This window comes from Charadrius vociferus, unplaced genomic scaffold (genome assembly GCF_000708025.1).
Source record: "Charadrius vociferus isolate BGI_N301 unplaced genomic scaffold, ASM70802v2 scaffold472, whole genome shotgun sequence".
In the NCBI taxonomy this organism is placed as follows: domain Eukaryota; kingdom Metazoa; phylum Chordata; class Aves; order Charadriiformes; family Charadriidae; genus Charadrius; species Charadrius vociferus.
The window spans coordinates 2,240,758-2,265,852 of NW_009647735.1; the positions used below are offsets into that span (position 1 = coordinate 2,240,758).

General features: G+C 35.5%; 1 protein-coding gene across 1 annotated transcript in view; it reads left to right on the forward strand.

The window, feature by feature from the left end:
- The first annotated feature begins 269 nt into the window (after positions 1–269).
- Positions 270–25,095, forward strand: part of KLHL4 (kelch-like family member 4) — a 43,151-nt gene continuing 18,325 nt past the window's right edge. Inside the window, exon 1 of the mRNA XM_009881687.1 lies at positions 270–691. Within this exon, the coding sequence (XP_009879989.1) occupies positions 270–691 (422 nt within the window). The remainder of the gene's footprint in view (positions 692–25,095) is intronic.

The window sequence follows — 25,095 nt, forward strand, 5'->3', positions numbered from 1 at the left end:
GTTGCTGCTTTCCTGTGCTAAGCTGATTTACTTGTTTAAGGTCTGACCTCATCATCCTGTCAGTATGGATTCCCACCTATACAGTTAGCAGCAGCTTAGCATCGGCTTGAAGAGCTTGCAGTATATTAATCAGAAGAGAGAGGGAGAGCGCTACCGGTATTTGTTCTTTTGTTGTCTTTTCTTAAGAAGAGGAGTTGAAACACAAGAGATAACAAAGAATCCATTTCCTTTTGAAAAGAATAGGCTTTTGTCTTTTTTTTCCTGAAAAAATGTCAGTATCTGGAAAGAAAGATTTTGATGTGAAGCAGATCCTGAGGCTCCGCTGGAGGTGGTTCAGTCACCCCTCGCAAGGCTCCACAGGCACGGGGGGCTGCCATCAGCAGGCAGGATATGAGCACAGAGGGACACCGGTTCAGAACAGGTTGAAGAACCATTCTCGGGACAGAAATGGGCTGAAGAAAAACAGCAGTCCTGTCCACCACAATATACTGGCACCCGTGCCAGGTCCAACGCCAGTGCACCACCGATCTATTCAAACCTGGCATCAACAAAATCTCATAGAACAGCTTCGATCAAATGAGGATATTCCCAAAACAAGCACAGAGGAAAACTGTGTCAAAGAAGATTCAAGCAAAGCCACACAGGAGTTGCAGATGATAAGAGAAGAAAATTCAGATGAATCTACAGAGAGGTAGGAGTTTTAAAGTCTGCACTTAGAAAGCCATACTTCTATCCAAGTTATTCCCTGAAACTGTCTTTGTTTTTAACCAGAGTTCCTTACTGCATTAGCCTCACTTTATATATGTGCACACCCACACTCAAATGAATAGGAACACATTCACATTAAAAAAATGAACAGGAACATTGTCAAGAAATTTTGATCTTTGCTTAAGGTACGTAATTTCGTAACTATTCCATAAAAATAAAATCTGCCCGTTTGTCAGAGTTTCTGTATTACAGTTTACAGCATATTAATTTTTTTGCCTTGCTCTATTATGCTGAGTGCAATGACAAACTAAGCCTTCTGCAATACTGTCCTCAGTCTGACTTTATCAATGGGTGCAACTTTGACAAATGGGAACTGCTGGAGGTGCACAGTCTGTGTGGTTGCCGTCAAATTTCTCACTGCTTTTTTTTTTACTACCTTCTTGACAAGTATAATTAGCCTTGAACTGAGTCGAAAGGAAGCATCATTACTTGCCTTTTTTAAAGGTTTATTTGAAATCACGTTACTTTCACAGCTTGTTTAGTATTCTAAGAGACACATAATTTTTGCAAGGTCAGGTGAAAAAACATTACAGCTATGAGACCTTAAAGGTGTAAGCACAAAGGAAGAACTATTTTTAAGATGTTAATACAGAGAAGAAAGTATTAATAGAGGTTATATGATTAATCATGCCCTTTAATTTATGGTTTTTTTTTTTCAAAATTGATGTCAGTATTATTAGCTTACACAGCAACAATTTTTCCCCACATTTACCCCACCTTGGACTCAAATTATGCATTTATAATGTGATTATTTGCACCATTTGATGAGATTGCCATCAGTCTTTGGGAATAATTTAGGGTACTTGCATTGTATTTGAATATAAATCTATCTTACTTGAAGTTATAGTTTCTCTTAGTAAAAACAAAGCTGACAGTTTGTGTATTTTTAGCAGTTATTATTTTTCAAGTTGTACATCCGTCTAGGGAACATCTGCAGACTGGACAGAAAAAAAAGGCAGTCCAAAACATCATTTTGAAAACAGTACTAGTAGTCACTATGTACTGCATAAAATCATTACCCAATAAAATCAGTGAGGTAGGAATGTGGTAGTTCTGTATGTTTACTAGTGTACTAGCTTGTAATGTCTAAGAAGCATACTCTTAGTACAACTTGTTTCCAATGACAGTATAAATTTCCTGAAAAAAAATAATTAGGCGTACCTTAGAGAGAAAGTCAACTTAATTTGAAGGAAAATAAGGAATGATCAAAATAAGATTGTATATCAGGTGAAGAAGAAAGTAAAAAAAAGCATAATGAATTCAATTTGGAAGGTAATAAGGCACTGTCTCCTAAAATAAGACGTGACATTTTCTCCAGCTATATATAAAATTTCTGCTAAGACCTCATGAAGTTTTGTGCCTTCCTATTCATCCAAATTTGAATTCTCTCGAGCAGTTTAAATTTGCAGCTTTTAGAAAAGTTTTAGGAATGTATACGTCTTATAAAGTATTGTTATATTCGGATAAGTGTATTTTCTGTAAAGTTATCACTAAAACTTTTTATGCATCTTGTAGGTTAAAACCTACCTTAACATAAACTTTAAAAGGGTGAATTTGTAAGCAATTGTTTAGAAAGCGATTCATGACTATAAGTTTCTCTACAATGAAAATTTTATTCCAAGGAAATAAAATAGATCATTAAAGATGCCTTAACATAGGTCCAATTTCTTAAATATGTACCAACAGAAATCATTAAGTAAATCATTGTTCTCTTCCTCTATAGCATCCAGCACAGGCCACACATGAATTAATATGCTTAATATGATTGGGTAGAAATGAAATACTGAGAAGAAGAAATAAAGCAGCCTTATATCTATCTGTATCTAGTTGCTGGATATATTTTCATCTCTTCGGAACAATGCCTCATGTTATACCCTTGAAATCACCCTTTTAAATCATTTTGGGCCTCCTTTTTCTTTAGAAGTTCCAAATAGTCATAATCAAATGTAATCAATGGGATCTGCTAGTAATTAACACATCTGAAAAATCAGGCACTTGCAGGATACCCTGCTTCCATCTTCCTACACTATTAAAGCCACTGCATAATGAACTATACAATCGTTGCAGCCATATGCTCTTTCGCTTTCACACCTAAGCACACCAAAGACAATCTCATGCAAATTTGCCTTTCATTCCTTAAAAGGAATTGTATCTTCAGAGTGGGTGTCTCTAATCCAATAACCTTACCCATTTTTAGCTGGACTCTGAAGCAGGACACTGCTACATGCCACTTGGACATTGAAAACAGAAAAGACTACAAAATCAGGCCAATACTTCAATCTTGAGCAGACTATGAAAGCAATTTCTACCAGCAGCTTAATGCTTCCTTAACAAAAAGCTTTGGAAACATGAAAACAATATACTCAATTTCTTCAGAAAAACTGGAGACGTCTTTCTCTAGAAACCTTAGGACTTAACCCGTTCAGGGATACAAACATAGCACCCTGGGGTTTGATGAAGTACAGTGTCTTTGTTGAAAAGGAGAGGTAAATAAGAAAGTTCCAAACAGTAGTTCCATTTTGAATATACTATCGTCAATACATTTATTTTTGCTTTCTTCAATCTTTTTTGGCGCTCCTGTACCCCAATTAAATAGCACCTAAAGAACCCCTTCTGACCTACAGGCTTGTTCCTGAACGACATCCCATGACAAATGACAGACAAGGTAAATGAGAGCTTAAGTGACCAAAACTCATTAGTTTTAGAGTAACAGTAGCCAGTTGTGACCAACCAATAAATGCCAGGTGCATAACAGATAAATTGCTTATTGGCGCAAGGTTAAGTAAAGCCTCCTAGCACGCCTGGGGACTGTCTAATCCAGTGTTGCTACGGGAACATACTCAAAAGGTATGAAACAGTCGTCTAGAAGCATCTAAAATGACAAGTCCTAACCTGTTATAAGATCCTTATGGAAATTGCAGCTATAGTTTTGAAAAAAGCCTGATAGTGGAAGATAAACATTTCATTGACCTAGACTGATTCTCACTGATCTGCTCCTTGAATGAAGACTGGAACCTATTCACAGTTGAAAAACAGAGAAACTAGCTAAAACCTGAATAGATACCAAGTTATTTCGTTTATTTGTAGAGTCTATTTCCCACTATAAAATATTATGGTATTGCTGGGATGGTCATAAGGCTAAACCCACAGAATACGGCCATGCAAATGAAGAGCAAAAGCCTGCAAAGATTTTAGGTTTGAATTAAAGTACGTAGGAGCCTAAGCAAGCTCTGAAACAACGCATGGTAAATAAACTGTGAATTGCTTCTGTTTCAGAAGGCATGGTTGTGGATTTTTGTGCACTTTAGCTAGTCGATGATCATCTCTGATCTCCTCTGGTTGTCTGGAACATGTCAAGGTTCAGGCTCCTCCATCAGGGAGACCCTGAAGCAGTTGCATTTCTTTCAAAGAAAGTGATCTGGCAGTGGTCCAGAGAAGCAAGCAAAAACTCTGCAAATTTGATTGCTATATTTTGTTTGACGGTTGACAAAAACTTTGCTCGTGTGCAACACACGACCACACACTTGTGCACACACAAACTGAAAAAGCACTGGTACCTCCTAATAAGAATCCATGATATTGAATTACCTTGATGGCTTCCCTTGATAACATAACTATATTGACCTTTCAATATGAGCACTATGCCTAGTATTTATTAATATTATGCTACATTGCAACAGCAATTTAAGCATGCTTGCTGGGAGATACATTATGATTCTATATGTATGCTGTTGAAGATCATGTGTGCTGGTAAAGGATGTGTGTACCTCTTTTCCTAGTTGCCCAAAGGCAGTTAGATTTCAATAATGAATGTAGCATCCATTCATCATTTTTCTCTTATGCATTTTTTCTAATTACGTGGCTGAAAAATTGCTGACAAACCCCAGTTTGGTTGACAAACCCTAGTTTTGCTAAAGATACATGCTTTCTAGTTTCCTATATGAGGCAAAATATAGTTCTAATTAATTTTAATAGAATCTTTTGATATCATAGTCCAAGCAGTTGGTACTGATGTACATGGAAACAGATATTCGGGAGTATCCTTTTAATTGAAGCAATGCATATTCTGTTGTGACTATTTATGATGCTCAGTTATTTTGCTAGTTCCTCTTAAGAAATGTGAACTCATCCAATTGTCTTTTTTTTTTTTTGGTCTTGTCAGCCATATAGAAGTCACTAAGAAGCCATTTCCCTTACTGTCTCTGACATATACGTATATACACACGTACATATACGTATATACACATGTACATATACATGACTATTTTGGATATTATCCCTTATACGAGGGTTTTGCCCGGAGTTCTATTTTTATTTCCAGTAGCAGATAATAGCTTTAGCTCATATTACAGTGTGAAATAAAAGTACCACAAGGAAAATATACCCCTTTAATTGTTGCAATAAAAGTACCGTAAGGAAAATATACCCCTTTGATTGTTGCAGTATCCCAGAATATATTGAACAGGTGGAAATGAATAAATCGGTGTGCAGTGCCAAACCCCAATTTCTTGCACATCTGATGCCATTTTTTTGGTGAGCTAATGTGCCACCGATCAAGGACACATGCTGTCATGTTTCCTTCTGCTGAGCACCTCTTTGGGGAGAGCCATTACACTGCACATTCGTCATGACCTCTGAGGTTTGTAACAGATACCCACTGAAATGATGTCTGCTTAATTTTTCAGTACAAAACATCATTTCCAAAAAAGAATACAGGTGATAATTTTCCTGGTGAAAATGGAGCATATGAATTATTCTGAGAAAACACTGGCCAGACCAGATTAAGAGGGCTTTTTGCATTAAGAGTACAGTTCTGGGTATCAAAAAAATCATGATCCAAATAAGCAGAACAAATAAGCACTGATTCATGAGAACGACTGATAGTGAATGACGATGCATCTAGTCAGTGGAAGGACTATGATGTATCCTTTGCAGAGATGATAAAGCACTGCATTCAGAGTAGTATATCATGAAAATATTTTCCCCTCATGAGTAAGAATTCAGTTTTGTGAAACATCTCTGATGCCTAAGGCAAAAGTTTAGAAATTATTATTCCTAATCTCGCACAGCAGCAGCCTTCATTTTTAAATGAAAACATAACTTCTCCAATTTCATTTTTACCAAACTTCCAACATTTTGGGAAAAAAAAAAAGCTTTCAAAATCTTAACTTTAACAAAGAAAAGGTTTGCAAACATAGTAAAGAATACTGGACATCTCGTCAGACAGCATGTCAATCCCATGACAAAGTTGGATCAACTATATTTAAGTGCTTCCTTGATTATCTGTAGTACAATTTAAGCTCATTATTTCCTTGATCTTTCCCCCATGGATATAGATAGCATATTGTTCCCCTTTTCTCCTTATTCCCACACTATTCTTCTTATATCATTCATTTATGTATTTGAAAATTGCTATAAGTCTAAAGAGTTGCAATTCTTTCAATCTTTTTTTCAGAAGTCCTACGTTAGACAACTATGATGGCTTTCATGTCTCCCCTGACTTTCTCCGGCATGTCTGTCTGTACTTGCCGTACCGTGGCCAGATCTGGATACGTTCTGGTTAATGCCTGACAATTACAGTGTAGAGGACAGGATTACTTACATGACATTCTGACTAAAAACTGTTTGAATATCCTGCTCAGTGTTTTTTGTTGTCAACAACGTGGTGCTATTGCTCATGCCTGGCTTGTGACTCATGGGAGCCTCCTGACCCTGACCTGTTCTCTAACCATCTGTACATTTTTGCAGTTATTTATTCCTAAATATAGTACTTTGAACAAATAAATTCCATCTTACATTTATCAGAAGTCTCCAATTTGCTGAGTTAACGTTCAGTTCTGATCCTATTTAATATCTCCGAGTTACTGATTTAATACTCAATTCTGATCTTATGCTCCAATATACTTGCAGCTCTTCTCAGCTTGGCATGATCTTCAATTGTAATAAAGTTCCTACCAAAGCTTTCTCATTATTTCCTCCTCCCTCCAAATAATTTGGAAAATTTATGAAAAGTCATAGTGGAATTTGAGTGGAAAGTTTCTTAGGAATCCAGTTTGAATTAGCTTCCTATTTATCAGTGAATCATTGATAACTACTTTAAAAGTATGATTTCAAACCAGTTTCACGCCCATTCCATACTGGCTTACTCCAAACAGTACTTCAGGTTGAGCAACTACAGGTTGAACTTGGTACTCACATGAGACAGCATCAACGAATATTCTCATGTCCAAGATGTAAATGACAACTACTTCTTTTCTGTTCTCCATAATGCCTGCTACAACCTATTAATGAAGGACTTCACTTTATTTTGACATGTTATTCTTGCTGACTGTTAGTCTTCTCTTTTATTTTAGGTACTTAGAAAGAATAATTACATTACTTTTACACTGCAGAATTTGGCAAGAAGTAAGAGCTAGGAAAAGAAATTACGTTTCTGTCTTGTGGAGAATTTTGCCGTTTCTTTAATACTTATAAGAACGTAATATATATTCAGCAGTGTTTTTTAAAAAGATGATTTTATGCCAGTCTACTATGGATAGCCAGAATGCTTCATTTACTACCCCAGGGACAAGCAAAAACCAATTGTCTTCTAAAGATGACCTTTAACTAAAGGTGAAAATATTAATTTGAAACTGGAGACCTTTGAAACGGGTTATTTAAGACATTGTAGCTGATCTTCTCTCAGAAGTGATGCTTGAAAAGCTCGTGTGGCCTTTCAATGCTTTAGCATAGTGGAAGAGCAGTTTGCAGCAGGGGACATTCTATGCAGTGATGGTTGAACACCTCGTTGGCATCACTGACATGCAGCATCTGCTGTTGCCAGAGATTAGTTTTACTTATGAACTTATGAACAAAGGCACATTTAGCATATGAGATAATTAGTGACATTAAGCTAAAATTTAATAGCATTTTAGTGGAATTTGCTCACAACTGGATGAAAAAAAGATAGGTGAGAGATACTGAGAAAATTGTCCTTTGATATCCAAAGTGTAGAAAATTTGTGAAGTTATAGAAAGTGGCATCTGATGCAGGATTAAAATCTAAGAGGACAATTACCTTTTTGCCAAAAGTCGATAATTCACAAGGAGGGATAGGACTTTTTAGGCAATGTGCAAATGTAATGAACAGTGCCTAGTGAAGTCATTCTGACTAAACATATGCTGTTGCCTCATACAAGAGCTCTTGGTACAGAAATTATAATCAATGTGTCTCAAGGACATCCTCAGTAGATTTTATACCTGCTTTCTCCTTCTATTATGACATCTTATGAGCAACTGGAAAAGGCAAAAATTATGTGAAATTAAAGTGGGTTGAAACAGTAATTAAAGAATAAAGGAAGAAGTAAGTTTGAATTTTCAAATTAATTTTATATTTAGCCTGTGGAAGGAGTGGATATTTATTCAAAAGACTTTTTTTTTTTTAAGCTACGTAGATAGAATCATAGAATAATTTAAGCTGAAAAGGATCTCTGTATGTCGTCAAGTCTAACCCCGTCTAACCAAGAAGGCTACAATGAGAAATAATATGACTTACAAAAAAACACACAATAATTTACAGGCTTACATTTAACATGCATATTTTCAAAGATGAATTATTATAGGCAAGGGAAAAAATACCATTGAATAGTAATTTAAGAAACTAGGAAAATTCTATTCATTTCAAAACAATTTCTTTATGATTCAATTATCTTCTAATTTCTACTCCATACAGCTTGCTCCCAGCAAAGACAGCCGTTAAATTACTTTTTAAAGAGTTATTACTGTTCTTAAAAACACTTCTTAATGTCTCCATAAAAAGTTAAGGAGATGTCTAAACACATGTGACCAATGCAGAACAGTTTGTACAGATATACTGAGCATATGCAATTGTAAAATCAACAGGAAACTGTATGGTTGTTGAAGCATCCTTGGAAAAGGGGGAGAGAGTTTGCCTGATTTGAAAGTTTTAACTAGACTACATTCTGAAAGAAATGAACAATTCATTTTCACTGTTTTTTTGTGGCTGAATTTTTCACCTTGAAGTATTTGAAATACTCTAATGAGAATGTTACTAAAATCTTTCACATTTAAAGAAATAAATTCGTTTGTTATAGTCAAACAGCTAACTTAGTCCAATATACACCAATTTGGTTTAGCTCCTTTCATTCTGCTGTAATAAAATAATGATAGATTTAGAGAATGGCTATATCAGGTGATAAGATAACGAATATGGCTTGTGTATAGTATACCTGTAGGTATGCAGGCTAAATTAGTACAGAAATGAAGCTGACGTACTGTTGGGTTTCACAGAAAGAGCTTAAGGTAAATATAGGAAATAAACTTTTAAAATAATCTCTAAACCAAAGCTAGAACAAAATTTCCTCCTCTGTGAAATCAGACTCCACCTCAGTGACTCTATCGTCAGATTCACTGGCAAGAGAACTTCCCCCACAGCTCTGACAACAAATCTCCCAGTCCACCCCCTTCCCTCCTTTTCCAAGCAAATGCTTAATAGTCAAAACTCAATTCGAGATAGAACAAGACCTTTGAGCCCAGCTCTTTCCAACAATTCTGCCCATTCAATGATTATTGGCATAAAACATCTTTCACTTCATTCTAGAAACTAATTCCATTCTATATGATAAATCAGGATATTTCACTAAAAGTCTGCTGCTCAAAGGTAACAAGAAGGATAACTAAAAGTATTTAAAGGAACACCCTACCTAGTAGCCATTACTTAATTTGAGCTTGAAATATGATATGGTATGATGGTATCTAAATACTACAGCTTAAACATGTTTTGTCAGGAAATAGGTTCTGCATTCTCATGCTGTGTTCTACAGTTGCTCGAGGCCACCTTATTTAGAAATGAAACAGCACATGAAAAGCACATGATTAAATGTTTTCTTCGGTGTTTTCTCAGCTATCACCCTTTTTACCATATTCATTGGAAAAGAAAGCAGTGTCTGATACCTGGTTCTTTCTTTGGTTTTGCTATGTATATTTTGAAAATCTTTGGAGATGAGTCTAGATATCTTACCTGTACATTGACATTTGATTTAATCAAATTCAAGCTCTCTCAGACAGCTTCTAATTTTTTTAATGTATGACCTACTGACTAGTTGCATTATGATCTGAAAATCAATACCCATGGGTTCTGTCTCAGATTTGTTGTTTGCTGCTTATATAAACTCAGAGAAATCACTTAACCTCTTGGTATCAGTTTGCTCATATTAAACATAGCATTTGATACCTATTTTCCTAGGGACACAAAAGAACTGATCTGTGTTTCCAAGCTTCATAATTTGCCTAAAAACTGCTGCTAAACCACGAAGTCGAATGAATGCACATTATGATTGATGCATTATACTATATAGTTGCACAGTTTATCATCTCATGATAATAATATCACAAAAACGACACAAAGTCTACTACTTTAACTAGAAGTTTTCGATTACAACAAACAGTAGAGACCACCAATATACTTACAATAAAATGTTTTGATAGCAAATATCTAGAGAATACATTTGATAAAGTGGACAGCCACTGTCACCGTTTGCTTTGCTTCAGTTTACCTGATAAATTAGAAGTCAAGAGGAAGAGAAGCATACGTGCAAGAAAAGAGCATTTTCAAAGCTTGTGCATTTTAATAGAAGTTGAGAAAATGAAGAACCTTTTTTTCAACTGGGCAAATATACCTTGATTTAAATGGAAATTGTGAGCAAACCACTAAGAAATCCTAGGAGTTGGAGAAAAGCTATTTTAAGCTATTACATATGGTTTGCGTTGCTAGGGAAACCTCTTTTACAGTGTTCATTTAGCACAGATGCTCAGGAAAGCTCTGTGTCTCCATGTCATACCATTTGAGAACGCTTCAAAATGTGAAGAAATAGAGATGCAGATATACACACACGCAGACAAAAATATTTCTGTAATTTTATCTTAGTCATGTTCTGTGTCTTTGGTGGAAATAAGTTCTTTGCATTTCTGCCGTGACCATGGTGATAAATCAAAAGCTTAGTAATTAAAAACCTCTGTTTCCAGACTGAGGATATTGGTTCAAACATTACCTTCAGTTTTGATCCATTTGGGTTCATATTTTAGATAGTCATCTGTTTAGAGTAAAAGATTTGCCTTTGCCTTACACCTAGTGAAAATGCAAGGAGAAAGACCAGCTCTGGGGACACCATTTCTGGCCCACCCTTTTGACCCTAGGGCAGATGTGACTTGCCAAAACGTATCGTATAACCTGCTCCGTGCAGGCTTTACTGCCACTGTGTTCTGCATTCTCCCTTTGCCTCTGTAGTGCCCAGGCAGGTGACAGCCTGGAAGGCAGTTGCAGTCTGCCGTGATCAGAGACACCCCTGCCTCTCTGGTGAGCAGGAAGGAGGGCTCAGACCCTGAGCGTGCCACGGAGCATGGAAATGTATGCTGCCTTTTCTTTTCTGTTTCAGAGAGCAACAGCTCCAGGTATTTAGAAAACATAAGATTTGAATGATTAAAAAAGATTTACTTTTTCAAGTTTTACAATATTTCAGTGTCTCAGTTTTAAGAGACCTTGTTTATAATTTGGGGAATGGCATATTGTTACTGTATACCATTACCCACTTTGGGGGCACTCTTGGATCCCAGTACAAAGAGGGTGCATTCTCACTGTCTATCCAAGCAAGGTACGTCAAAATTGTGTTAAAGCAATTCATGAATTCAGCTATGTGAATTATAACCCCTGTGCAGGATGGACCTGCAAATAAATGCAGAATCACATTTTGGGGACGTGTGTGCATGCTGTAACACAATAGATATATAACTAGTTGTATGAGTGTGCTGCAAGCTCAGGAAGCAGCTTTTGGGAGTTTTTTATTGGTCCATATGGTACACCAGGAACCAGTATTTTGAGTATTAAAATTCTGAGGCCTTGAAAGTTTTACTTAAAATTTAACAATGATTTGTAGTTTGAACCCTCCTCAACAAAATAAAAAAGCCAAAAGAAAATGTTTTTTTAAGAAAACATTTTTTAGAAACCTAAAAATTAAGCCCATCTGTGGATTTGCTATTGAAGGCACCTCATAATGTGCTATTAAAAGCGCTTGACTTTTGTTTATTCAATCCAAAATACAAAGAAGAAACCAAAAAGATACTTGCTGATAAGGAGGAGAGTAAAGATATACTCTGAACAAGAAGTATGGTGTTCTACCGTTGGAAATTACACTTATCATGTATGTATATTGGTCTAACCAAACATTAATACGTGTAGAACCCAAACTTGCCAGTATTGCCTATTTGTGAACCATACTGTTATTTACGTATCAGAGGGTAAAGTAAGAAAAAGAAAGAGATAGAAGATTAGGGATTAGTAGGATCTTAGTGCCACCAGAATAGTTTTAGGCTAGGTAGGAAAAAGGCAGAAATTGATTCTTACTACAAAGTAATTTAATTGGAGTAATGAGAAACATCAGTTACTTTGGACATCACAACTATATCTATCTGCAGAAAGTTCGCCATTTTTTTCTAATATACTGGAGAATTTTGTGCTTCTTTTCTGGGTCAAGCAGTGTAATTCAAGACATATGTAAACACTGAACTACAATTGTATTAAGAGTTTTAAACCAAACCTACATAAATATCTTTTAGCACAATACTTTGTGAAAAACATTTAGATCCAAACGCTTGTTTTGAGTCATGGTTTTCATGACTCTCTCACAGAGGACGTTCACAGAAGATATGGCCTCTAGTCCATCCAGCTGGTCATTCAGTTTACAGAAAACTACATGGAAAGCCATTTCCCTCCAACGCCATTACTTACATCCCCCACACACACCCCACCCCTTCTATGTGCCAGTACAGTGGCTTAGGATGGACTTTTGCTCTTTCTGTCTGAGCTGCTTGACCTAGTAAAACCATCCAGCAGTACGGCCAGCTCAGTCTCTTGATATATCTTGTCACAGTGAATTTACAAGCAGTGTCAGACAGCTTCCTGGGAAGTTACAGTGTTGTGATCAGGCAGGAGCCAGACTGTTCAGTCAGAACACAATGAAGCAGTGAGAAAAGCACAGAAGGGAACAAGGTTGTAAGTCAGGACTGATTTTTTGTCTTAATTTGGTTTTTTAATTCACTCAAAGGATCCCAAATGCATCTATAAAAGAAATTTAGGGTGGCTCGGTGTTACAATATGCCAATAAAGTTGCTCAGCGTGAAGCTCCCATGGCATGCCACAAAGCAGTAGAGTTCATATGTGCCTCTTACCTCCTTCATTCAATATATAGCGCAGTTACTAGTTAGCTGTTTAAAGTTTCCTTATACTTTTTCACTTAATGTTACCGTGAATTCGAACCTGAACTTAATACAATTAGTAAAAGAACAGAGGCAGTTGTTCAAACTGGAAGGACAGTTTGGCCCGTTCCGTGGAGCACCAGAGCTCTGATATGTTTACTAGCAAGCTAATGAACTTTTATTCTTCATCTATAATCTGGAATTATTTCCTTATATATTTTGAATAATACATCAGGTTGATACCTCATCTTTGAATTTTCACAAGTTATTTTCTTTTAAGTCTCTACAGTTCCTAAAACATCCTTTGTTGTTCCTCATATGCCATTAAGTGAAAGGCTGTTATTTCACGTGTACTGGCTACTGCTGTGACATATTGTAAATCAATTGATGGTAAAACCCACACATTTTTACCTTTTCTAATAATTAGCTTTCAATCATAACCATATTTTAAAATAATTTTGGAGAATGACATAGCTGCAATGTGAAATTTCTAATTTCTAGACTCCTAACTTCCTCATCCGTTACTTTTTCATTCTGTAAACTGTTGCTGAGGTCTTTTTGGTTTTCCCGTACCCCAAATTCTCTCTCTCTCAAATGCAAGACCAATTTCTAATGCAGATTATTGGAGGAAAGACTTACAATATATTAAGGTTATCTGTACACCCATGGCAAGATAGAAAGGTAAGACCCCAGCACAAAAGGGTCCTGACCCAGAAGCAACATAAATATAGTTTCAGCTTTTCCTGTTCAATTTAATACATCAAATTTCACATTGAATTTGGAGGAAGCCTCAATATTATTCTACAAAGAGGTGTTCAGCAGACAGTGTCTAGCAAAAGGTGAGCAGGAAAGGCTGACCTACCCCTAAAACATTTGATTAGCTCTCATTTGATCTCGCTGGTAGAAACATGGTCAGTAGGAACACAGTAGAATGTGCACAAAGATTAAACAACTAATACCAGTTTTCTACAGTCATAAGCGAAAACTGCGTGAGAAACTGAGCAGCTTCCCAAAAGAATCTAGATCATCATAATTTCCAGAGAGATGAGCATCAATGCTTTCAGGACAACCTTAAAACATTTAGACTGTAACACATAAGTGTTTATATTAATCTACTTAAGGACTTTTTACTCTCCAATTGAAATACTCATTAAGTATATTATTACATCTTTCCTGTTTTTCAAATTACCAGGAGTCATAGGACCCTAAAATCACAGGATAATTTGGGTTGGAAGGGATCTCAGGAGGTCTCTAGCCCAATCCCTGCTCAAAAGAGGGTCAGCTGTGAGAACAACCCAGATTGCTCTGGGCTTTATCCAGCTGGGTCTTGAAAACCTCTAAGGATGGAGACTACGCAACACAATGAGTAGTTTTAAGGCATGTCTTCTAGCATATTTTCACGGAAACAATACAGATTGTAAACAACCTAAATAATCAATTCCTTCTTCAGGAGGCAGAAAACAAACCTAAGGAAAGATTTGGGCTTTTTCTATCAAGATAAGCTATGATAGTATGTTATCACATGCTTCATTTAGTTATTGTTATATTGCAACCCCAGAAAAAGTTATAATACATGTTTTAGTGGACACACGTGATAAAATTGCTTTGTTATTTTCTGTAAGATCACATTCTAATGTGATCTTGCTTCCCTCCAGCCTAGAATAGTCAATAGTACAGGCACTCCGGGGGAAAAAATCTGTCATAATAATACTATAAGCAATATTTTCCACAATTCATATCAGTTCCACTTATGCTTTTCAGCATTTCTTTATTTTTCATTTGATTTCATATACTACTTTTATTTAGATTACATGTTTTTATTTCAATTCAATTACAGTGAGCTGACGTTGACACAGACCCTGGCTTGTTGGAGCAGATATCGCTATTATCTGCCAGGATAAATGCCAAGTCACCAACGGCATCAAGAGTACAGGTTTTCTTCAGATATATCATCAGAAGTAGTGTTAAACACACTTGATACTACCAAATAGAAGTAGACCTAATCGCCTATCTGTACAGGTTGTAAAGGCAACTCTCTTTCTGTCTTAAAAAGATGCTGTGGCCTAACGAATAGAGGTTTCCTCAATAAGCAATTATTGTAAGCTGCTTTCTCAAAAAACCTACGGTTCTGAGGAAGCCTACTCGATGTCCAGTGGACATTAATTTCTGACATTAGCAAAAATGCATATAATAATGAATACTAAGATATTTCTCAGATATTATAAAAGTGAAAGTCAGTGACCAAGGATAAGAGCAGAAGATAAAGCATAATACCCTACATAATTTATAACGTAGACAATTCCTTCTGGTATACACAGAAGGGTATTCAGCGTATGCTGGGTTTTTTTGTATTGACTTCAAAGCAAATCCACTCAATTGAGCTGGATATGAATATAGCAGGTTAAGTTATTTCAATACCTTTCTAGACCTAAGTTTGAGTTATGTTTTTGACACAGAAAACCAGAAGATAACAACTAGCTGGAGAGTACGTTGGTATGAGGATAGCTGTACCTATGAACAGGTGGAAATATTCAGCTATAACAGAGGGAAACACTCTCAGAGTATAATTACACAATTAAGAAGGAGGAATTGACCCCAGATAAAACTATGTAGCTAACAAGACCTTATAGAATAGAGAACTTCAGTCTACCTCACGCTTTCTGTGAGGCTGATCATATCTTTATACACATTCTTTCTCACTCTTTAAAACAATCTGCAATTATGAGAAGCTAAAAGGAAAAGCACAAACGCAAAAAGTCTGAAGATCCCAACATGAAACAACTTCAGGTCAGGAGTAAGAAGAGTCTTAACAAATAAGTAGGTGATTTTGGCTTTAATCACTTCCTTGTTGTATCCTTTGTTACTCCTGAGCTATAGATTAAGAGAGTAACAAACGTTCCCTTTCCCCTTTATTTGGAGAGAAAGAACAGTAGCTTTGAGACTGATCTGTTAAATAGTCCTACAGCACACCTGTTTAACAGGGCACACTGGCTAAATAGGTTAAGAATCACACATTTTATTTTTTTTTCCATTGCAGTAGTGCTTAGCCTTGAATGAGGTATCCAGCAGATCAGCTGAATCAGGTGAGAAGGTATTTTGGAGCAAGCCCATAGAATTTTACATTACTGGGGAAATGTTATGTAAAGTGAAGTGAAATTTAAAGTGGTACCCCCAGCTGAAGTGGGGGTTATCACCTTTTCCCTTTGAAGTGAAACATAAGTCTTGTTATTGCTTTGTTAGAATCTAAACAGATAAAAGTAGAAAATAAAAAGATGCAAAAAATGAAATGGTCATGGCAAGCACAAGAAGAGAGTCCCTTTGCCTTTGATGAAGTACAAAAAAGACGTAAGAAGTGTTTATTAAGGTATTATGGTAGTGGTTTGAGTTTTCATGAATCAAGAGGTCTTAAAGAAAACGTCACAGCAGCGTCCATATCTGATTAGCTGTAAGGCTCAAAATGATAGGGGTAAGGATTGTTGCTATTGATTCTGTTACTCTCTGGCTTTTCAAAGTTCTGTTCACTGGAGACAGAACCACTTCACATTCATTTTTCTCTTATATTTATGTCTCCCAAGCTCCCCTTTTTACTGCTTTTCCCGACAATAGTGAAAGGGGATAGCATAAAGCAGGTTGTTTTCCCCATGGTCTCTCCCATCAGGGGCCTTTCTGAAAGGCGCTTAATGAAGTAAGAAACATGGACTTAATTAGTTTCATCTGACAATAGTCATGCTTGGATTTAAACCAAACGTTTTTGCCATTGGCTTGTTTGGGGTTTTTTGTGTGTGTCCTCTAAATAAAAATGCCTCAAGCTCATGTCCAGCATTTAGTCATTACTTTTCATTTTGTACGTTTGGACAGCTTGAGATAGTGCTATACCATGCCTTCTGGTCGCATCATTTTTTGTTCTTTAGAAAGATGCTATTATATTATCTAACTATTATCACTATCTACAAGAAAGGTGAGCAAGAAGCAGTCAACCTCACTGAATTTCTCCTTCATGACTTTTAATTTACCTCCAACATAATCATGTAATATTGGATTTGAAATCATGCATTGCAGTGACGACTGCAGAATGCTTCATGTACTGTTGGAGTGCCTTAATCAAGACAATGAAGTATTCCTCACAGTTTACATTCTATCACATAGTGCGTGGTAAATTTCAATGTACAATGACTTAGCATTGATTTTCTTGCTTGTCTTAGGAAAAATGAATATTAATTAAACTATAGTTTTGTTTAAAAATGAGTCATACAACAGTATTCAGTATATCAGACATACCGTTGCCATGCAGGGAAGTATTTCCTTCTTCTGCAGGAAGTGGTTGAATCAGCGTGTTAGGGGTTAAGCACGCTGTTTCAAAGAAAAGAATAGGCTTTTGGTTGCTATAATAAATAATTACCACAGGCCCTAATCATCACTGGTATAAACAACATCATGGCTTCAGTTTCTATGAAGTTGCTGCTTCCTACATCAGTATTTACCCTAGTATTTTCTAATCAAACTTTTAAGTTAGTTCAAAAACATCTATTGATATCAGTGTATGGGAATTGATTTTATTACTGATGAACCATAGTTACAGAGCAAGATTCAACTTTTGTAATTCAGTTCTTGTAATTTCCTTATCCCTATATGGCATCTGCTTAACTTTGTGTAGTTATCAAGGTAGTTCTAAAGGAATGGCATGCAGACTTTACATCTGATTAATTCTAAACTAATTTTCAGTAGTTACTTGTAATGTCAAAATATCTGCTTTAAAACTTCCTATTTGTGAATAGTAAGATGGTATTTTTTATATACATGCAAACAAAGAGTAAAAAGTGAACTCAAGCGTTGTTTATGATTGGAGAAAAAAGGCACATTGATATTTGAGATAAGTAGCTCCCACTACATTTGGCATTATCAGAACAAAGGTTAATTTTAAGATAGTAATATGCATATTCCTATCTTTTTACCTAAAATATTTCTCTTAGTTATTATTCTTTATTGCATAATGTAAATGAATACAGTGTTAATTCTCCTGGAGGATAATGTTCTTGAATGGTGATTTAAGATGGCATTAATTTAAATGATTTGTCTGAGACACTCGCTTCATCATTGAATATAGATATATATCTATTATAATAAAACACTCATGGATATACAGGCAGTGTCCTCTCCAGACTGATTAGATATTGCTAGAGCCACAATTTTTAAGAAAGTATCTCGTGCTATGGAAATAACTGTTCTCATGTAATGCCATCATAATGTTTATAGTAAAGTTTCATGTTCAGATTAGTCTGAATCAGGAAGAGAATCATTATTTAAATTGAAAACTCCTGCTATATTACAAACACTGACAGGTCGCTGTGATAAAGTCCCTAGTCGTACTGTGTAATCTAACGGCCATCGAATATCAGAAGAAAGATTTACTGATTTTTGCTCCTACAGTCCTTTTAGTGAATTCAACAATTTACACCAGCTCACTAGAAACTTTGCACTCTGGGCATCTATCAAAGGGCTGTGGATTTTACTCCCAGTGGAGCTGCGCTACCACCCTGAGTCCTTTTGGGCAGGCAGTGTGGGACACTGCATGCAAAGCCACACAGGCCAATGGGACTCGCTCCGTGGCCTTTCCCAACCTATCATTCTGACTCCAGAGAAGTGGAGGCCAGCTGACTCCTTATTTTAAAGTCTCTTGAAATTTGGGAATGGGTCTGCAATAAACTGCTGAGCAATTTTCAAAACCGAGCCCCAAAATTCAGGAACAAAATCCCATAGGCAGTCACTCTTGAATAGGCATTTATATAATAGTAAAATTTTAAAATGTTTGTCTTGAGCAGTTGAACAAGAATGATTCATATAGTACTATAGTGCAACTAAAGAAGACCTAGACCGGATCTTACTGTGCTTCTCCACAGAATAAACTACAGAAAGTATTTGCTTTGTACATAGGAAAGCCCATTTCTTAACTATCTATATACAGCAAATTGCACACATAAAACTCTACTGTAGACACAGGATGCCAATAAAGGAATGCATGAAGTCTCCCTAGTAGCAAAAGATCAACAACGGAGGGAGTACACATGCTAATAAGAGCAATCTGCTCTTCAGTGAGCCTGGAAAATAATTTTATGATTAACCTCCTCTGTTAAAAAAATAAATACACAATTTCCAAAGGAAAACAGCTTACTGGGGAGAGTGGACCTACCCCTCTTTGTAACATGAAATCATGATGTGGCCGCGACTGCAGTGGCTCTGCAGTTTGGTTGGAACCTCTGTTTTCCAGTGGAATTACCCCACCAAATACGTGCTTTCTATTCATAGGAGAATTCAAAATATCCTAACCCAAAATCATCCTGTTATGAATCATAGTGGCATTCATCTGTATATTACCCTGTCTGGGGGGAAGAACAAAACTCCAGTACTTTCAGTGGTATGCTGAAGCTCCTCTTTTTAATGATATGCACACTTGTACTTGTAATCCCAAATGGCAAAAGTTATTTTAACTAATGCCAACTGAGAAAAGTGGCAGGTTTGTGTTAATACTAGCAATAAAATATATTTAAAACAGGCAGTTTTGAAAGCTCCAACTTCTGAAGGAATTGTCAGTGTGAACTTTTAATTTAGGTAGGTTAGAAGTTAGCAGTCTCTCTGTTAACTTAAATTATACATTTCAATTGCTTATTTCTTAGTTTGCTACATCATTTTCTGTCATTGTTACTACCTCAATTTACTACCTTAACAGTCATCAAAACAGAGTACAATTTTCCATACTCTTTTGGATCAAAGTTTTTTACCCATACCCTAAAAACTTAAACACAATCTTCAGCTGTTATATTTACGAAGAATAAATAATAAAGGAGACAATTGCAGTAGAAATTTTAAGACAGAGGTTGAGACAGTTACTGACGTGGCATGATAATATCAGCAAGCATTTAGTACAGGTGCATCAACTTTATCATTATTTTATCTGTGTTCAGAAATGGCTTCCTAACTGAATTATTTTTCTTATTTCTCAGTCAACTGATGCGGTTTATCTCTAACAGATGCTGTGGTCCTATGATTTGACCTAGGAAAACAGCAGCTCTCAATCTCCAGCTCCACATCACTGCCCAACAGACAGAGGGTCAGAGCTCAAACAGCTGCAGAGGAGAGAGTTTGCCTACGTGGGGGTTGACCGCAGTTTTCTTGAATAAGCAGTAACAAACAAGAGGGAAAAAAACCCAATGAGTTGCATTGTAAATCTTGCTGCACAAACAATCTGAATTGATGAAGTTGCAGTTTTGTCTCCTGCCTTATCACTGCTAAAGCACATACAGTGCACCACAAAGCTGAAGTCACATTGGTGTGATAAAGCTGTGATAAAGTCCTTAGGATGTCTAATGTCTCTAACTGGTATCCAGTTTGCTGCTGATAGCTGGTATGATTTACATCGCAGAGGCAAGATGATCCACAATCAAAATCTGTAAGTGATACTGATAACTGAACTGTTACTTGATTACACTGAATTTCACAAATATTATAGCAGGTTAATTAGGTACCTTCAACAAATATCCAAAAGAGAAGTGGTCACCATAAGAATATAAATAATCGCCTTATCAAGAACAAAATTAAAATATTTCATTTCATTACCTGGTGTTCTTGCAATATTATGCTTCTAAGATTCCTTATCAACGTGTTTATTTTCTGGATTTTGGCCATAGGCACACTTAATGAGGCACTTTGAGAACATACTGAATTTTAAAAAAGACATGTCAAATAAATGGTATTTGTGTTTTATCATGTTCTAATTAAATAATGAGGAAAAATTAATTTATCTTTTATATATTTATTAATATATAATATATATTATAATATATATTATATATATTAATATATATTTATATATATGTACTGTGCTGGTTAATGAAGAGTACTTTATGAAGACAGAAAATAATTTTAACATAATTCAGAAATTTGAAGAATTGTAGGCCTGGAATGAACTGCAAAACTAATCTCATCAATTCTCCTGACCAAAGAAAAGATGAAGTTTTACCTCCACCCCGCCATTTTTGAATCACAGCTTGTTTACAATTCAGCATAATCTAGCTGTTACCTCAACTGTCATTTCTTAGCTTGTGTTTTATTTAGGTAATTACTCACATGCAAGTGTGAGCACGTCTTTGACAAGTAAAAATTTGCCTAAATTTCAAAAAGGACAAAGGCAAAGATGGCTCTCTGAATTTAAATTCTGTTCCGAAAAAGTTTGTGACTTGCTATCCTATATTGATGTGACACTTAAACCTTATTTCTCTCTTATGCTTGTCTGTAATAAAAACATGGAGCAGCATCAGAAACAGAATTTGCCTGGAATGCGTTCAGAGCATTGTCTGTCTTTAAAAGTGATTCCCTGATAAATTTTCAGGAGCACCTATACAAGTTGTTCATATCTCTTATATTTATTACACTTAAAAAATGCCATCCTAGCTCGATTTTGAAAATGTAATGTGAAATAGTGTCAGAAGTCATACAAAAGTCAAGATGACTTCTGACAACTAATGTTTTTCTCCCAGTAAGCTTTGTTATCTTGTCAGAAAAAAGAAAGTTGTTATGACATGATTTGTTCTGAACAGTCATGCTGGCTGGCATTTATCTCCTTGTTATCATCTAGGCGCTTAATGCTTTTTGATGATTTCTTCAAGTTTTCAGTTTATATTGTCTGTTTCAAAATTTCATTTTACTTCTTTTTAAAAATGATGCCATATTTTCACTATCCTCCACAAATCCTTACAGGAAAACTCTGAAATTATTTCACTTGGCTCTCTACCTAAGATGAAATTCATAGAGCTCAGCTACTTTGGAATCATTTAAATATAGATTTATCTCTGCTCTCCCTAGGCTGATCCACGTTCTTAAGCCATTATTACTAATGCTAACCGTGTTAATGCACCTCAGCATCCTAGTGAACATTAATGCAAAGATGACATTAAGCAATTTGGGTTTCTGATTCATCAGAACAATTCTTTGATAATTTCCCCTCCTGACTGAGTAGAAAAGTAATTTCTTGGTCGTCACAGGGCTAATGCACTTTTGGAAACTTTTATTACTCAATATTCAGATTTTGTTTGTCCAAACTTGTACACATTTTTATGAAAACAAGTATTTCTCCATCTTCTACATGCTTCATTTCTGAGTAGGTTCACATGAACCTTGAATTCTCTAAATGTGTTGTTCTCAACACATTAACCCATCCCACATAGAACAAGATGTGACAGGTAGACATGTTCATACATTTGCAGCTAGCTTGCCTGTTTTTGTACTACAGTCCACAGCACCCCCTGTTAGAATTCAACATAAAGGCATCAGGCTCAAGGATATGTTTACTGACTTGTTCTTCAAGGTACTTTAATCTCTGTCTTCTTTAGTTCGCTCATCCCCAGTACTATCTTCTGAAGGTCAATATTTGAACTCTCTGCAGTGATAGTCATACACTGAGTAAACAAAGTAAATATTTTTCTTTGAATTTAATTTTTCCCTTCCATAATATATTATAGGTACCATTTTGAATCAGCTGCTGAAGATAAAGCAGCAATTATAATATTAATATTAACAAAGTTAATGGAGCACTTTTTTTTTGCTTTCAGTATTTTTCAATCTCTGAAAACATTTGTCTTTGAAATAATTAATTATGTTAGCGGTATTTCTGCTGTAGTCAAAGGTCACTCTGCAAAACACGTGAGAAAAGTACCCAGGACTGAAGGAGATTGTTAGACCTGAAGTCCCTTTTTAAGTATTTGCAGTTTAAAAATGATTCCTCTCCCCACAAATATATACACACTAGGCGTAATTATTCATTTCAAGAAACCAGTACTTTACATTTGCAGTAGGGATGGTTGAGTATTATTTTAGTTGATTTCTGCAAACGTCAAGGATAAGTGCAATGTAATACATACTTAACTACAATGCTTAGAGTGGATATAATGAATGTGAAATTTTGAAGAAATAATTTTCTGAAAAATGTTAAAGAAAGCTTAAGAGGTAAATAGCAAAACATGAATGTTACGGAGTACGAATTTGGCGTCAAGTAGCTGATGCAAAACTAATGAGCATATAATCCAATTTTGCAGCTTCTTCATTTTCAATGAAGCATTGAAGGAAAACAAATAAAAAAGTATATTCATTTAACTCACTGAGACAAATTAATTTTTGTAAGCTGTAAACTACAAAGGATACACATTATAGGTGAACTTGATTTGCCCCTTCTCCTTTATTAAAAAAAAGAAAATAAAAGAAAATGCATTTTAAATTGTAATAAAGAGCTTCAAAAGAAAGCCAGAGAGTTTAATGCACTGATTTGGTATATCTTAATGCGTTCGCAAATAGTGGCGTAATCTGAGGTTGCCTAGGCAGAAACACATGTGAACAAACAGTGCACACGTGCAGTGCATCCGAGAATTCCAGATGCATCAGGTCTGCTGTTTCTCAGGTGATGTATACGTGCACCTCAGGGCTGACATACCTCAGTTATACCAGAAATAATGTGTCTCTGCAGACTCTAAATGATCTTACATACCCAGTGAGTCTGGCAGCGCCAGGCCTGAATGAATACGTTGAACTCTGAGGCATCTGAAAGCCATCAAATATACCAGGGATCTGAAGGTTTTTGTCATATCAGTGCCCAAAAGATGCCGTATTTGAAGTGTGCTGTGGGATGTCTATAAATGCAATACAGAAATCCAGAAAACTCCGTATTGATAGATTTTCAGATGGAAAAAAGAGATATGTCTGGAAAAACCCAGATGCACAATAGCCATACCAACTGCAATTTTGTTCTGTACCATTCTGAAAAGCACAGATGTACAGTAACTTTCTTGTCTTGCAGAGGGTATGGAAAACTCTATTGTGTCTCAATTCAATATTACATTATAATTTGATTTCTAAATATTCCCCTTGAATTCTGATTAGCTATTTAATAAGGTATGGTCTTTGAAAACGTATGATCGAACTTACCTCTATTTTCTGATAGTATTTCTGATTCAGTTTGATTTACCCATTCTTATTTCTATACTTTCTGAAATAGATGTTTAATTGGGAATATAATCCAATATTCTGCTGAATCTAATACATTAATTTCATCAAGACATTTTTGTCTCTCAATCATTTATGTATATGCATTAACAGTATCAAAGACAACCAGTAAATTTAGTCAACAAGCTGCCATTATTTCCTAGTTGGGCTTGGGAATTTAAAAAACAGGTGCTTTACATTTTAATAATATACGATATTAAACTGAAAAAACATTTTTCTAAGAAAATCTTTAACTAAAATAGTGTCGAAGATTGCAGCGTTTTAAAGATATGCTATATACATATATATCAGCAAATGCATTACTGTTTTAATAAAACAGATGAATATAAAAATAAATATTTTTCAAACAAAATACCAAAAAGACTATTCAATATGCAACATAATTCATATTGAAAGACAGTAAGGAATGATGCCTTAAAAAAGCAAAGGTATAAGAGAAATTGTGTACATAGTTTTTATGGGTATTTATAAATTAAACAGCTAACAGAATTCTGGAGAGGGAGGAATATATTTATAATGTACATTTCCATGAAAAGGCTGAGAAATTAGTTTGTCTTTATTATTTGCATTCGGATTCTAAAGGCTATATAATGTACTGATTTCATCAGCTTTTAGTTTGGTAATTTGTCTAGAATTATATGGTCCTTGTCAAATTGTCTTCTGACTCATTCCCATTTAGTAATGTAATTTAATATAGAAAGTAGGAAGAGAAACAGAAATAAGACCTAAAAACATGTTATATCCAAGAATTCATACCAAACGATATTTTAGATATTAGCATCACAGGAAAATAGTTTGGGTTTTGTTTTTTTTTTTTTAAGTATTCTGTTTGTGAATGATCAGGCGGCTGCATTTATCACATGTCAATGCTGTGCAAACAGTGCACCCTTGACACAAAACTGATAGGAAGTAGCGCCACCTCCTACAGTTACCTGCAGTAAACTTGCAGATACCAAACAGAAAAAAAAAAAAAAAAAAAAAAAAAAAAAAAAAAAAAAGGACGAAAACAAAAAAAAACCAGGAACACAAGAAC